The sequence below is a fragment of the Salmo salar genome, chromosome 02, assembly GCF_965601325.2.
Source record: "Salmo salar chromosome 02, fSalSal1, whole genome shotgun sequence".
Taxonomy (NCBI): Eukaryota; Metazoa; Chordata; class Actinopteri; order Salmoniformes; family Salmonidae; genus Salmo; species Salmo salar.
Genome location: NC_138292.1, coordinates 61,786,291 through 61,800,074, shown reverse-complemented (window position 1 = coordinate 61,800,074; position 13,784 = coordinate 61,786,291). Strand labels below are relative to the sequence as shown.

Here is a 13,784-nt window from a genome sequence, read left to right as displayed (position 1 = left end):
CCAAGGTCGAGAGCCGTGCATCCTCCGAAACACAACCCAACCAAGCCACACTGCTTCTTGACACAATGCCCACTTAACCAGGAAGCCACCAGCACCAATGTGCCGGAGGAAACACGTTATACCTGGCAACCGTGTCAGCATGCACTGCGCCCGGCCCGCCACAGGAATTGCTAGTGCGTGATGGGACAAGGACGTCCCTCCCGGCTAAACCCTCCCCTATCCCGGCGATCCTGGGCCAATTGTTCGACGCCCCATGGTCTCCCGGTCGCAGCCGGCTGCGACAGAGCCTGGACTCGTACCGAGAATCTCTAGTGGCACAGTTTTCTAAAGCAAGAAATAGACCTCTGAACCTTTCACCTATTACTACCTGTCAGGGCAATGAGATTGAAACTGTAACCTCATATAAATATCTTGTAATTTTAATTGATGACGGCCTCTCTTTTAAATTGTATATTCAACAATTTACAAAAAAATTGAAACTGAAGTTGGGATTTTATTTTAGGAATAAGGCCTGTTTTTCTTGTGAAGCCAGAAGGAGGCTAGTATCAGCTACATTTATGCCTATACTAGACTATGGGGATATTCTATATATGAATGCTTCCGCTCAGTGTTTGAGATCAATTGACACCCTTTACCATGGAGCGTTGAGATTTATTTTAAACTGCAAAACCCTTACCCACCACTGCACTTTATATACCAGGGTTGGCTGGCCTTCTCTAGTCACTCATAGGCTCAGTCACTGCTATACTTTTATTTACAAAGCCATTTTGGGTTTACTGCCATTTTATTTGGGCATTTTTATTGTCCAGAAGGCTGATTTGAGGCTGATTCCCTGACCTGTCAATGTTTTTAATTTTATGATTTTGTTGTATTCTTATGAATTCCATGTTTTTTTACTAGATTACCTGTAGTTTGGCCAGGGTGCTCTTGAAAAAGAGACTTCAAATCTCAATGAGCCCTTCCTGGTTAAATAAAGGTAAAAAAAAAAGAAGACATTTACGGGATGAACTAAAATCAAGAGTGTGGATATAATAAATAAGAATTTGTCATCAAGTTTTTGTTATAGTTGGATATGTATGGGAGATAATCCAATCATATTAAGATGGATATTGGAGATGTGATAGAAAATATAGAATTAGTTTGTAATCAAATGTATGTAATTTATGTTCTATTCAAGTTTTATGAGAAAAGCAGGCACAGACACTTCTTTGAAACACGTCTGGAAAGTTTATTGACACAATCGTCCGACTCACAAACAGATCACTTGGAAACTAGTTCTCAAATAAAGACAGGTTTTGCAAAGTATCTTAAACAATGTATGAGTCACAACATAGAACATATATTCTTCTATATCATGGAAAATAGGAGCAATCGTGTTTGACCTAGCCTATGTTACATTTCTATGTGTAGCGTTCTGATCAACCCCTGAACTCTATCTAAATGATAGCCTAGGAGATTTATTTTTTACATTTATTTTTCAGCTTGTCTTCTATTGGTCCCAAAGTTCACTAACTAGGACGGAGTGAACAAACAACTCAAACAACTAAAAGATAAGAAAATAAAGTGTATTTCCCAGGTGTAACCTGTCTAGTGATATCTGAAGAAGGGGTTTTCTAAAATGGAGGATAGTAGAAGAAAAAGCAAACACCCAAGTACAGTAGGATCTGAGATCAAAACACTTCAATGGAAGATAGATACAATACAGGGTCGACAAACAATCAGGAGCGATACCAAAAATGTATTTTTTTGGTAAATTGGTATGACACCGCAACTGGTTGGTGTTATAGTTAGGGCCCTGAGTTTTCCAGGTCACTAGGTCAGGAACAATTCTGGGCCCTAGTCATAGTGTCTGTGTGGAGGGCTGAACTTTAAGCCACCGAGTACTGACATGAGTCAGACCACTTCAATTAATCCTGTATGTAACTCAATAAATACGATAGGCAGCAATTTAGGTGCCTTGTTGATTTTGCATGATATTTAACTTTTACATTATTATAGGTTGTCAATGTACGGTATGCCATTTATGACATGACCGTATGTCCAATGACTATTGTTTACATTAGAGGTTGTGGGTTAAATTCCTTGATTTAAGGGTCAGTAAAAAAAACAGTAAAAACAATGTTTCAAGCAAGGGGAAATGACGCGTGTTTAGCACAGACTTTGCAAATTACGAGGTGGTTTAACACATTCATTTTTTTATTGGATTTCGGATTTCGTCGGACACTTAGTATCAGCACAAATTGTACTGTGATAGAATATGCCAGAGATTACCTATAGACTAGACCATTTAAAAAGTACAATCAGGATTCTTATAAAGTGACATTTAACATTGCCATACAATGACGGCCTTTAAACTATATACTTGGTAAGAGCTATAAAAACAAACCTGGTTTGGGCTCGAAAGGAGGCATGAACAACAACGTATAAATTACAAAAGAATTCAGCGTCTGAATATTCAGGGTTTGTAAAATTATTAATCTGTGCTTATCTTGTACCCAAAGCAACAAGGTGTTATGATTGTATACTGCAGGGAGTCCCAGGTATTGGTGGAAGGTACAAGATAATATCTTTCCTGGCTTTAGGATACACCGTAGAAGTAGAAATAGGTGATTATTTCATGGTTTCAGTCAACCAGAAAACAAACATTACAATCATGACTATCAATCAATAACAAAAAAAAGCTGACAAAATATGTTTTTCTCTCTGGATACTACCAACCACACCAATAAAACGATTTGCCTCATTTTAAAACATCAATTAACATTCAAAATGTGAATTAACACGTCAAGCAGTAGCGTATAATATCATAAAAACACAAAGTTCTGTTCGTGAGTGTAAAGAGGATGTATACGAAACATCTGTCAGTATTTGCCCCAAAAACAGAGAGCTGGCAAATACTGTCGCAGCATTACATTCCAGATTCATTTGTCGATTATCTATTAATTACACCAAGATGCAAGATAAACGTGTTAAAAAAACTGCCTTTTCAGCTCTCGGCAGAAAGCTATGGCATATAGCTCCAGTACACACAAGCGTGATGGGAATTTCAATGGGATATATGACACATACTGATCATAAAGGGGAAAATTCTTACTTTTACAAAATCACATTTTCAGGTAGTCTTGCATTGATGTCAATGGGAGACTGAGTGAAAATTTGACTTAAGTGTAAATTAGGATTCTCCCCAAAGTGATAAAAGTCATATGGGGTAAGTGACAACACCTGTAACCGACTGTATATCAACTTGCAACATTGAGGAACTCCCATCTACCTCTCATAACCCTACATTAATGTGTGTAACTGTGAAGGGTATTTGTTGCTAGTTGAAGCACAATGCAGATGTTAGAATAGTACCGTGATAGGGTTAGGGTTGTGTACATATTACTGACTGTCTGACCAGTAAGTATTTTGAGTTATAAAAATAAGTTGGGGTCAATTCAGTTTTGTTTCATGTGCTTTTTATCCTCTGAGTTTCTGAAGTCCTGTTTCGGAAGCTTTTCTTCGGACACACAACATCATATTTGGTATTTAGTAAGGGGTCTTGGTGAAAAATATGGATAGAAACAAAGCATTATTTATCACACATCCGCATGTAACAAATTAACTGTTCATGAATTAAGGCAGGGGGCTGTGTCGGATCGACGGTGAACGCTATTACCATGGCAACAATCACAGTGCATAGGGCTGGTGTTTGCGTAAACTGTCACCATTTTGGGGCGTTAACAGCTGGACCTGAGGAACACCCAATAAATGTACTTTCACTTCCTGCTTCCAGTCACATGATGTGGGTACAAATTCTGGGATTGGATTGGGAGCTGAGGCTGCCAGTGACATTGTTTTGATGGTTGTTTAAATTTATTGTGTAAAATAATCTGTTTCTTCTCCTTTCTTGATGGGGCATTTCTGAGAGCGCAGTACTGACTTCAGTGCAACATACAACACTGCAGAGCAAGCAGATAGCTAGCTAGCGCAACAGCACAGCTACCACCAATGAATGTGCTATAGAACTACCACACAAATACATTTGGTTGAGAATATATGACTTACTGTATAGGAGCAAGAGGTGATACGTCATATACTTACGTCCCTATACTTCACAACTTTATACAACTGTAGTCATCTTCCTATTGATGAATCCTATGACGACTACAGAAATGCATCCCTTTCCGGTCACGACACTCAGCAACAAATAAATCCACTCTTTAATCTGCAGTTTGCCTAAGTAACACACAGACAGAAGTTGTGCCATACTGAGACGTTATGTTAATAAAGAACTATCTATGTTGCCTGTTGTTTTTTTTTACAGACAAAGTTGAGTCAAGTTAAGAAGCAAATGTTGGAACTTAACAGTCCTTCTGCTCTTCAACATGAATAGATCATCTCAAGACCAAAAACGTTGAATTGAAACTACCTCGTTTGCTTCCATGCACATGAGCAAACTCGCGGCAGTCATCTGGAAGTGGCTTCAACAACAAAATAAAAAGTTGTTTCACGTCTTCTCTTTCCTCAAAGTCTGAAACTTCCTGAATCCTTGGAGAGAGCAAGAAGAATGAAAACTTCTAGTTGAGAGAGGAAGTTCTCGCCGCGGTTGCAAACCCCCCGCCACTTCAAAAGCCATCACACACTGTGTCAGAGAGGGAAAGTGGAAATGCAAGAGACCTTTGCAGTGCAGGTCTCCTAACTGTACCAGCCAAAAAAAATTGGGTATTTGAAACAAAAACCAAGATTCTTCCTCAAAATCCATCACATAAAAGTACCAGAGTGAACTGTCCATTGTCCATTTCCCTGATCTTAAAAGTTTATCAAAGTCTTTCCTCAACGTCTTCCTCCTCTCCCCATTAACTTATGCTTGTGGCCCTAAGTTTTGAGGTCCTTAGCTTCAAAGGCCCCCTACGTGCTACGGTAGGTCTTAATGATGTCTTTGATTTGTCTCCTGCAGATGGGGCAGCAGGCGTTGGACATCTTCTTGAGTTTGACGCCGCAGGTGTAGCAGAGACACATGTGACCGCATGCGTAGATGACCGTGTCCACGTGGTTCTCATAGCAGATGGAACACTCATCGCCAGTCGGCCACCCGGGCCCTCTCCCGCTTCCTGATGGGAAGGTGGGCGACTTGGGGAGGCTGACGGGCGAGCTGGGGGTCGTTCCTGTTAGGGGGGAGGTAGTGACGGAGGGAGGGAAGGAGGGAGAGGGCGAAAGAGAGAGACATTCTGCATGTACACTACAGGTCAAAAGTTTTAGAACACCTACTCATTCAATGGTCTTTCTTTATTTTTACTATTTTCTACATTGTAGAATAATGAAGACATCAAAACTATGAAATAACACATATGGAATCATGTAGTAACCAAAAAAGTGTTAACCTGTTATGGCTAGGGGGCAGTATTTTCACGGCTGGATAAAAAACGTACCCGATTTAATCTGGTTACCACTCCTACCCAGTAACTAGAATATGCATATACTTATTACATATGGATAGAAAACACCCTAAAGTTTCTAAAACTGTTTGAATGGTGTCTGTGAGTATAACAGAACTCATTTGGCAGGCAAAAACCTGACAAGGTTTCAGGCAGGAAGTGGCCTGTCTGACAAGGTGTCGTTCTTCTTGTCTCTGTTTATTGAAGAGTGAGGACCTTAGCTGTCCCGTGACACTTCCTACGGCTGCCATAGGGTCTCAGAAGGCGGTAAAAAGCTGAATCGTGGCTTTGCAGGCTCTGGCTGAAAAAAAGTAGCGCGTTTGGGTAGTGGCTGGTTACAGTACTGTGAGACTCAGGCTCGTGCCCGCGTCGACCGAAAGCTTTGTTTACTTTCCTCTGTTTAGCTAAAAGGAGATTCCCGGTCGGAATATTATCGCTTTTTTACCAGAAAAGTGGCATAAAAATGGATTTTAAACAGCTTCGAAGTACGGTAATGGAATATTTAGATTTTTTTTGTCACGAATTGCGCCATGCGAGCGACCCTGATTTACCATTTCAGATAGTGTCTGGGACGCACGAACAAAACGCCGCTATTCGGATATAACGATGGATTATTTTGGACCAAACCAACATTTGTTATTGAAGTAGCAGTCCTGGGAGTGCATTCTGACGAAGACAACAAAAGGTAATCAAACTTTTATAATAGTAAACCTGATATTGGTGAGTGCTAAACTTGCCGGGTGTCTAAATAGCTAGCCCGTGATGCCTGGGCTATGTACTTAGAATATTGCAAAATGTGCTTTCACCAAAAAGCTATTTTAAAAATCGGACATATCGAGTGCATAGAGGAGTTCTGTATCTATAATTCTTAAAATAATTGTTATGCTTTTTGTGAACGTTTATCGTGAGTAATTTAGTAAATTCTTAGTGAATTCGCCGGAAGTTTGCGGGGGGTATGCTAGTTCTGAACGTCACATGCTAATGTAAAAAGCTGTTTTTTGATATAAATATGAACTTGATTGAACAAAACATGCATGTATTGTATAACATAATGTCCTAGGGTTGTCATCTGATGAAGATCATCAAAGGTTAGTGCTGCATTTAGCTGTCTTCTGGGTTTTTGTGACATTATATGCTAGCTTGAAAAATGGGTTTCTGATTATTTCTGGCTTGGTACTCTGCTGACATAATCGAATGTTTTGCTTTCGTTGTAAAGCCTTTTTGAAATCGGACAGTGTGGTTAGATAAAGGAGAGTCTTATCTTTAAAATGCTGTGAAATAGTCATATGTTTGAAAAATTGAAGTTTTTGTATTTTTGAGGAATTTGTAATTCGCGCCACGCCCTATCATTGGATATTGGAGCAGGTGTTCCGCTAGCGGAACGTCTAGATGTAAGAGGTTAAACAAATCAAAATATACGTATTCAAATAGCCACCCTTTGCCTTGATGACAGCTTTGCACACTCTTGGCATTCTCTCAACCAGCTTCGCCTGGAATGCTTTTCCAACAGTCTTGAAGGAGTTCAACTGAGCACTTGTTGGCTGCTGAGCACTTGTTGGCTGCTTTTCCTTCACTCTACGGTCCGACTCATCCCAAACCATCTCAAGTTGTTTGAGGTCGGGGGATTGTGAAGGCCAGGTAATCTGATGCAGCACTCCATCACTCTCCTTCTTGGTAAAATAGCCCTTACACAGCCCGGAGGTGAGTTGGGTCATTGTCCTGATGAAAAACAAATTATAGTCCCAATAAGCCCAAACCACATGCAGTATTGCTGTGGTAGCCATGCTGGTTGTGTGCCTTGAATTCTAAATAAATCACAGTGTCATCAGCAAAGCACCCCCACACCATTACACCTCCTCCTCCATGCTTTATGGTGGGAACCACACATATGGAGATCATCCGTTCACCTATTCTGCGTCTCAAAAAAACACAGCAGTTGGAACCAAAAATCTTCAAATTGGACTCCAGACCAAAGGACAAATTTCCACCGGTGTAATGTCCATTGTTCGTGTTTCTTGGCCCAAGCAAGTCTCTTGTTCTTATTGGTGTCCTTTAGTAGTGGTTTCTTTGCAGCAATTCGACCATGAAGACCTGGTTCACACAGTCCCCTCTGAACTGTTGATGTTGAGATGTGTCTGTTACCTCAAGTCTTCGAAGCATTTATTTGTCTGCAATTTCTGAGGCTGGTAACTCTAATGAACTTATCCTCTGCAGCAGAGGTAACTCTTGGTCTTCCATTCCTGTGGCGGTTCTCATGAGAGCCAGTTTTATCATAGAGCCTGATGGTTTTTGCGACTGCCCTTGAAGAAACTAAGTTCTAAGTTCTTGAAATGTTCCGTATTGACTGACCTTCATGTCTTAAAGTAATGATGGATTGTTTCTATTTGCTTATTTGAGCTGTTCTTGCCATAATATGGACTTGGTCTTTTACCAAATAGGGCTAACTACCACCCCTACCTTGTCACAACACAACTGATTGGCTGAAACGTATTAAGAAGGAAAGACATTCCACAAATTCACTTTGAAGAAGGCACACCTGTTAATTGAAATGCATTCCAGGTGACTACCTCATGAAGCTGGTTGAGAGAATGCCAAGAGTGTGCAAAGCTGTCACCAAGGCAAAGGGTGGCTATTTGAAGAATCTCAAAAATAAAATACATTTTGATTTGTTTAACACTTTTTTGCTTACTACATGATTCCATATGTGTTATTTCATAGTTTTGATATCTTCACTATTATTCTACAATGTAGAAAATAGTAAAAATGAAGAAAAATCCTTGAATGAGTAGTTCTAAAACTTTTGACCAGTAGTGTATGTACTGATGTAATGGATCTAATCTACAGTGTTGATCAATACATTCCTTACAATAAATACAGTACAAACCCATTTTACCACTGTTGTGGACGAGACATTGTGTCCTCTCGCTGCACAGCACGAGAAGCAATGTACCGAACAGACTCACCACCCAGGACATCTGCTACCTAGTGTCCCCCTCTCCTCTCTTAACCCCCTGCAGTGGGTTTGATAGTTTGATTAACAGAGTGGCTCTGAAAGGTACAGACCTCCTGCAGAGCCACCACAGTAGGCACCGGAGCAGGGGCCTCCCAGGCCTCCGTTAAGGACAGGGTCAGAGCTTCCACTACCCAGGGCCAGGGCCAGGGCGCTGGGGGTATGGGGGGAGGAGGAGGGAGAGCTGGGGTTGGAGGGAGCCCGCACCGGCTGGTCCCCGAGATGTGTGGAACCTGGAGCCAGAGAACAGACAGAAAGAAAAGAGATGGTTATGAAAGCATAAAATGTTCAAATATAGGCACCTCAACTGTAGCCACCTCAAATATAGGCATTTCAACTATAGGCACCTCAAATATAGGCACCTCAACTATAGCCACCTCAAATATAGCTACCTCAACTATAGCCACCTCAAATATAGGCACCTCAAATATAGCCACCTCAACTACTGTATAGGCACCTCAACTATAGTCACCTCAAACATAGGCACCTCAACTATAGCCACCTCAACTATAGCCTCCTCAACTATAGCCACCTCAACTATAGGCACCTCAACTATAGCCACCTCAAATATAGCCTCCTCAACTATAGCCACCTCAACTATAGGCACCTCAACTATAGGCACCTCAACTATAGGCACCTCAACTATAGGCACCTCAACTATAGGCACCTCAAATATAGCCACCTCCAATATAAGCGCCTCAAATATAGACACCTCAACTATAGGCACCTCAACTATAGTCACCTCAACTATAGTCACCTCAACTATAGCCACCTCAACTCTAGCCTCCTCAACTATAGCCACCTCAACTATAGCCACCTCAACTATAGGCACCTCAACTATAGGCACCTCAACTATAGGCACCTCAACTATAGGCACCTCAAATATAGGCACCTCAACTATAGGCACCTCAACTATAGGCACCTCAAATATAGGCACCTCAACTATAGGCACCTCAACTATAGGCACCTCAAATATAGGCACCTCAACTATAGGCACCTCAACTATAGGCACCTCAAATATAGGCACCTCAAATATAGCCACCTCCAATATAGCCGCCTCAAATATAAGCGCCTCAAATATAGGCACCTCAACTATAGCCACCTCAACTATAGCCGCCTCAAATATAGGCACCTCAACTATAGCCACCTCAACTATAGCCACCTCAACTACTGTATAGGCACCTCAACTATAGGCACCTCAACTATAGGCACCTCAAATATAGGCACCTCAAATATAGCCACCTCCAATATAGCCACCTCAAATATAAGCGCCTCAAATATAGGCACCTCAACTATAGCCACCTCAACTATAGCCACCTCAAATATAGCCACCTCAACTACTGTATAGGCACCTCAACTATAGTCACCTCAACTATAGTCACCTCAAATATAGGCACCTCAACTATAGCCACCTCAATTATAGCCACCTCAACTATAGGCACCTCAACTATAGGCACCTCAAATATAGCCACCTCCAATATAGCCACCTCAAATATAAGCGCCTCAAATATAGGCACCTCAACTATAGGCACCTCAACTATAGCCAACTCAACTATAGGCAACTCAACTATAGGCAACTCAACTATAGGCAACTCAAATATAGCCACCTCAAATATAGGCACCTCTAGTACTGTAAGTGGACTATCCAGTAGGTTCTACATTGACAAATAATCCTATATGATAAAGAACCGAGAGAAAGAAAGATTATTATTACTATTTTGATGTATTTATTTTATTCATATTCATTTAATATGGTAATGGTAATATTTATTATATATATATATATATATATATTTTAAATTTTTTTCCCCTTTCTCTAATCACCATTTGTCACGTCCTGACCAGTAAAAGGGGTTGTTTGTTATTGTAGTGTGGTCAGGGCATGGCAGGGGGTGTTTGTTTAGTGTGTTTCGGGGTTTTGGTTTATATTCTATGTTTTCTATTTCTATGTGGGTTTTCTAGTTTTTCTATATCTATGTTAGTTTTGGGAACTACCTCCAATTAGAGGCAGCTGGTTGTTGTTGCTTCTAATTGGAGGCCATATTTAAGTGGGTTTATTTTCTCTTGTGTTTGTGGGTGGTTGTTTCCGTGTATAGTCTGAGCACCTTACAGGACTGTTTTCGTCGTTTGTTTTGTTTAAGTGTTTTGTTTGGTTTTTCTTCTATAAAAGGAAGATGAGCATTCACATACCTGCTGCGTTTTGGTCTACATACAACGACGCTTGTAACACCATTACAATACTTTTTTTTTTTACTGTTATTATTGGTGTCATTTTCTTACCTGGTTTTAGCAACAGTGGCCATGTTCATTCATGCTAATAAAGCTTATTTGCATCTGAAAGAAGAGTTGGTATGTTATGAAGACATAGGCCTACAAAGATCAGAGGGGGTTTTCTCTAAGTGTGCTATACAGTACATTGGTAGACAGACGAATGATCTTATGATCCTATTGAAGTGAATGGCTTTTCAATAACCTTTGGGGATTTCTAGCGTGAAGTTTAGGGAGATATATGGGGGGGTTTGTCACGTTCCACTCTTTTTTTTTTACATCCCCTGTTTCTGTGGTGAAGGCAGGGAAACAAATGGAAATTCCAAGTCCACATTTAAGAAGCACATATTAGGATGCCAGTGATGCCTATGGTGAGGGGTCATGTTTCAGAGACCCCAGCCCCAGTGTGATTAACATGACATATTGGGTTCAAAGGTCACGGACATGGACAGATTACGTAAGTCGGAATGCGACCCTGGCTACGTCAGACATACAGTACATGCCTGTACATCGATGAAAGAGGATACGTCAGAAAAATGATGCTTGAAGTATCTGAGGACGAAGTGGTTCCTTAACATTGGTTTGACGGTTGTTTTTTTTATATAGACTGGGGAAGATTGAGTGTCGCTATTGATTTTATAAAGGGGATCCCCTAATCAAAAGTGATACTACACCAAAAACAAACGTCATTTTTTCCTAGACTGTATTTATGGAGGTAGACATATTGTACGCATCCAGACATTGTTAGTCCAGCGCTGACCCGCAGTAGTAGTAATATGAGGCCAATTGTTTTATTTTTGGTTTAAGTACTAACAGAATGACTATTTAATGTTTAGTAAATTACTATGAAAATTGTCTGTCTTGTTGAGTGTACGTGTCATAATTAAAAAAAGAAAAATTATTAAAAGCTTCGCTAATTCGCATGGAACAATAGAAATGCCTAAAGTCACCATTCGGCCCGAAAGCCACACCATCCAAAAACAGGGACATCATCAGCAACAACAGCAACAAACAAGCCACAACGAACTACAATGAACCCTTGAACATTTCAATAACATGTTATTTTAAGACACGAGGGATGAGAGGAGGAATAGTTCATCAAAGCCTATGGGGATTGTGGTAACTGGGAGTGACCTCCATGGTCTTTCTCAGCATGCTATGTCTGTTTTTCTGGATGGCATGATGGAAGAATGTGAAATATGAGTCGTCTGGTGTGTGGCCCATGGTCCATCATTAAGACTGCCATCAGCTGACAACATGGCGACCGGCCACCGTTTCTGGCATCTCTCTGGGAGCGATTGATCTATGGCCAGATCCAAAATGGCTGCCCAGCTGCAGTCTTTCTATGCTCACGAACACTGGAGAGGCTGTCGACTAGGCCAGTGGTTGCCAAACCTTTTCGCTTACTGTACCACCAACTCAATTTACCCACTCGTGCATTTTATCAGTCGGCCTATGGTCTCATCAGTCTTCTCAAGTACACCCTGTGGATAGGCCAAGTACCCCCAGGGGTCCTAGTACCCCTGGTTGGGAACCACTGGACAAGGTGGCCATTTTGGTTCTGCGATAATGCTAACATGTTGGCTGTAATAGTGATCTCTGTTACCTGATGACTGACTGACATGGTGCATTACATCATGTGGTAAGCTGTACTGTACAAGTCTTGTGGAGTCTTTGAGGTTTTCTAAATGGGGCTGTATGTGCTGGTATAGTTGGAGATGAGGGTTAAGACCTGGGCTGTTTGTTTGTGTAGAGGGTTGCTCTGGTGCCCCTAGGCTCTTGGTGCCTCAGTGTGTGTGTGTATGTCTAAGTGTGTGTGTGTGCTATGTGTGTGTGTTCGTGCGGTGTGTTTTTAGATGGTCATTTGTAGAATGTCTATGTATAACGCACACTCCCATAACTATCCTTAGTTCGTACGTACACACCCGTATCCTCCTTATAAACTACCAGTACAACTACTATTCAGAGTCCTCCTACGATCACATTACTACTACGCTGACAGGTCCCCCTATGGACTCTAACCCAGAGGTGTGGTGGTGGTGCCGAGCCTCTCTCTGTCCTCCATCTCTCCCATTTTAATCCCCTATCTGGCTTGTCCTCAGCAGCTGACCTAGGATCAGTGGAGCCCAGCCCTGATCCTCCTGTTCACTCCCAGATTAATTTAGAGAGGGACTGTGGACAGCTGTGGCGGCTCACTCCCCCCCTGCCTCCCAAATTGCACCCTATTCCCTACGTGGTGCACTACTTTTGACTGCACTACTTTTGACCGGAGATCTATGGGCCCTAGTAAAAAGTTGTGCACTATATAGGGAATAGGGTGCCATTTGGGACACAGCGGGTTTATTAAGAAGAGTATGTTTGTCCAGATCCTCTAAAGCAGTCTGCTATGGGAGGATTCTGAGGAATGTGGGCTATGTGACACTGAGACTGGGACTGGCCTACTTTGACTCAACAACACTGGGTCACACACTGTCGCAGCACCTCGATGGGGTTGTGGCTTCAAAATGGCCGCTTGGCCCTACAGTCATGGTTGTGACTGAGGATGACCTTTGTGGTCATACAGTGCCCTTAGGTCATCATAGGTCTCTACATCTTAGAAGAGGAGTGTGGGATATCCTTCTAGGGATCTGTTTAGTGGTAGACTGATGAATAGGAGGAGGGGAAGATGGGAGGAGGAAAAGAGGAGAGTGGGGTTGTAAAGTGGTTGCTAATCTTTCTACATCCATTGAGCTTTCTGAAACACGATATCCAAAGAAACTTTAAGAGCTTTGAGAGGTTTGGCGACTGTATATGGGTGGTCTTTAAGTTTGTTGTCAGCACCATTTTCTACATTTAGGCTCTCAATAGTAATTTGTCAAATCTATATATAGGTTAGTATATACTGTATATATAGTTAAAGCTGTAATATGTAACTTTTCGGGCGACCTGACCAAATTCACATAGAAATGTGAGTTATAGATCTGTCATTCTCATTGAAAACAAGCAGTAGATCAGATGTGGTAGATCAGTTCTATGTGTGATATTTCTATGCTGTCACGACTTCTACCGAAGTCGATGCCCCTCCTTGTTCGGGTGGTGCTCGGCGATCG

The 13,784-nt window shown here is 41.5% G+C and overlaps 1 protein-coding gene across 2 annotated transcripts in view; it reads right to left on the bottom strand.

Moving 5' to 3' along the window:
- Nucleotides 1-1,204: 1,204 nt before the first annotated feature.
- LOC106586787 (E3 ubiquitin-protein ligase NEURL1) overlaps nt 1,205-13,784 on the bottom strand; it is a 97,616-nt gene continuing 85,036 nt past the window's right edge. For both annotated transcript variants that reach the window (XM_014174440.3, XM_014174449.3), the window contains exons 5-6: nt 8,481-8,660; nt 1,205-5,147 (exon numbers count right to left, since the gene is read on the bottom strand). In XM_014174440.3, the coding sequence (XP_014029915.1) occupies nt 4,891-5,147; nt 8,481-8,660 (437 nt within the window). In that variant the 3' untranslated portion in view covers nt 1,205-4,890. The remainder of the gene's footprint in view (nt 5,148-8,480; nt 8,661-13,784) is intronic.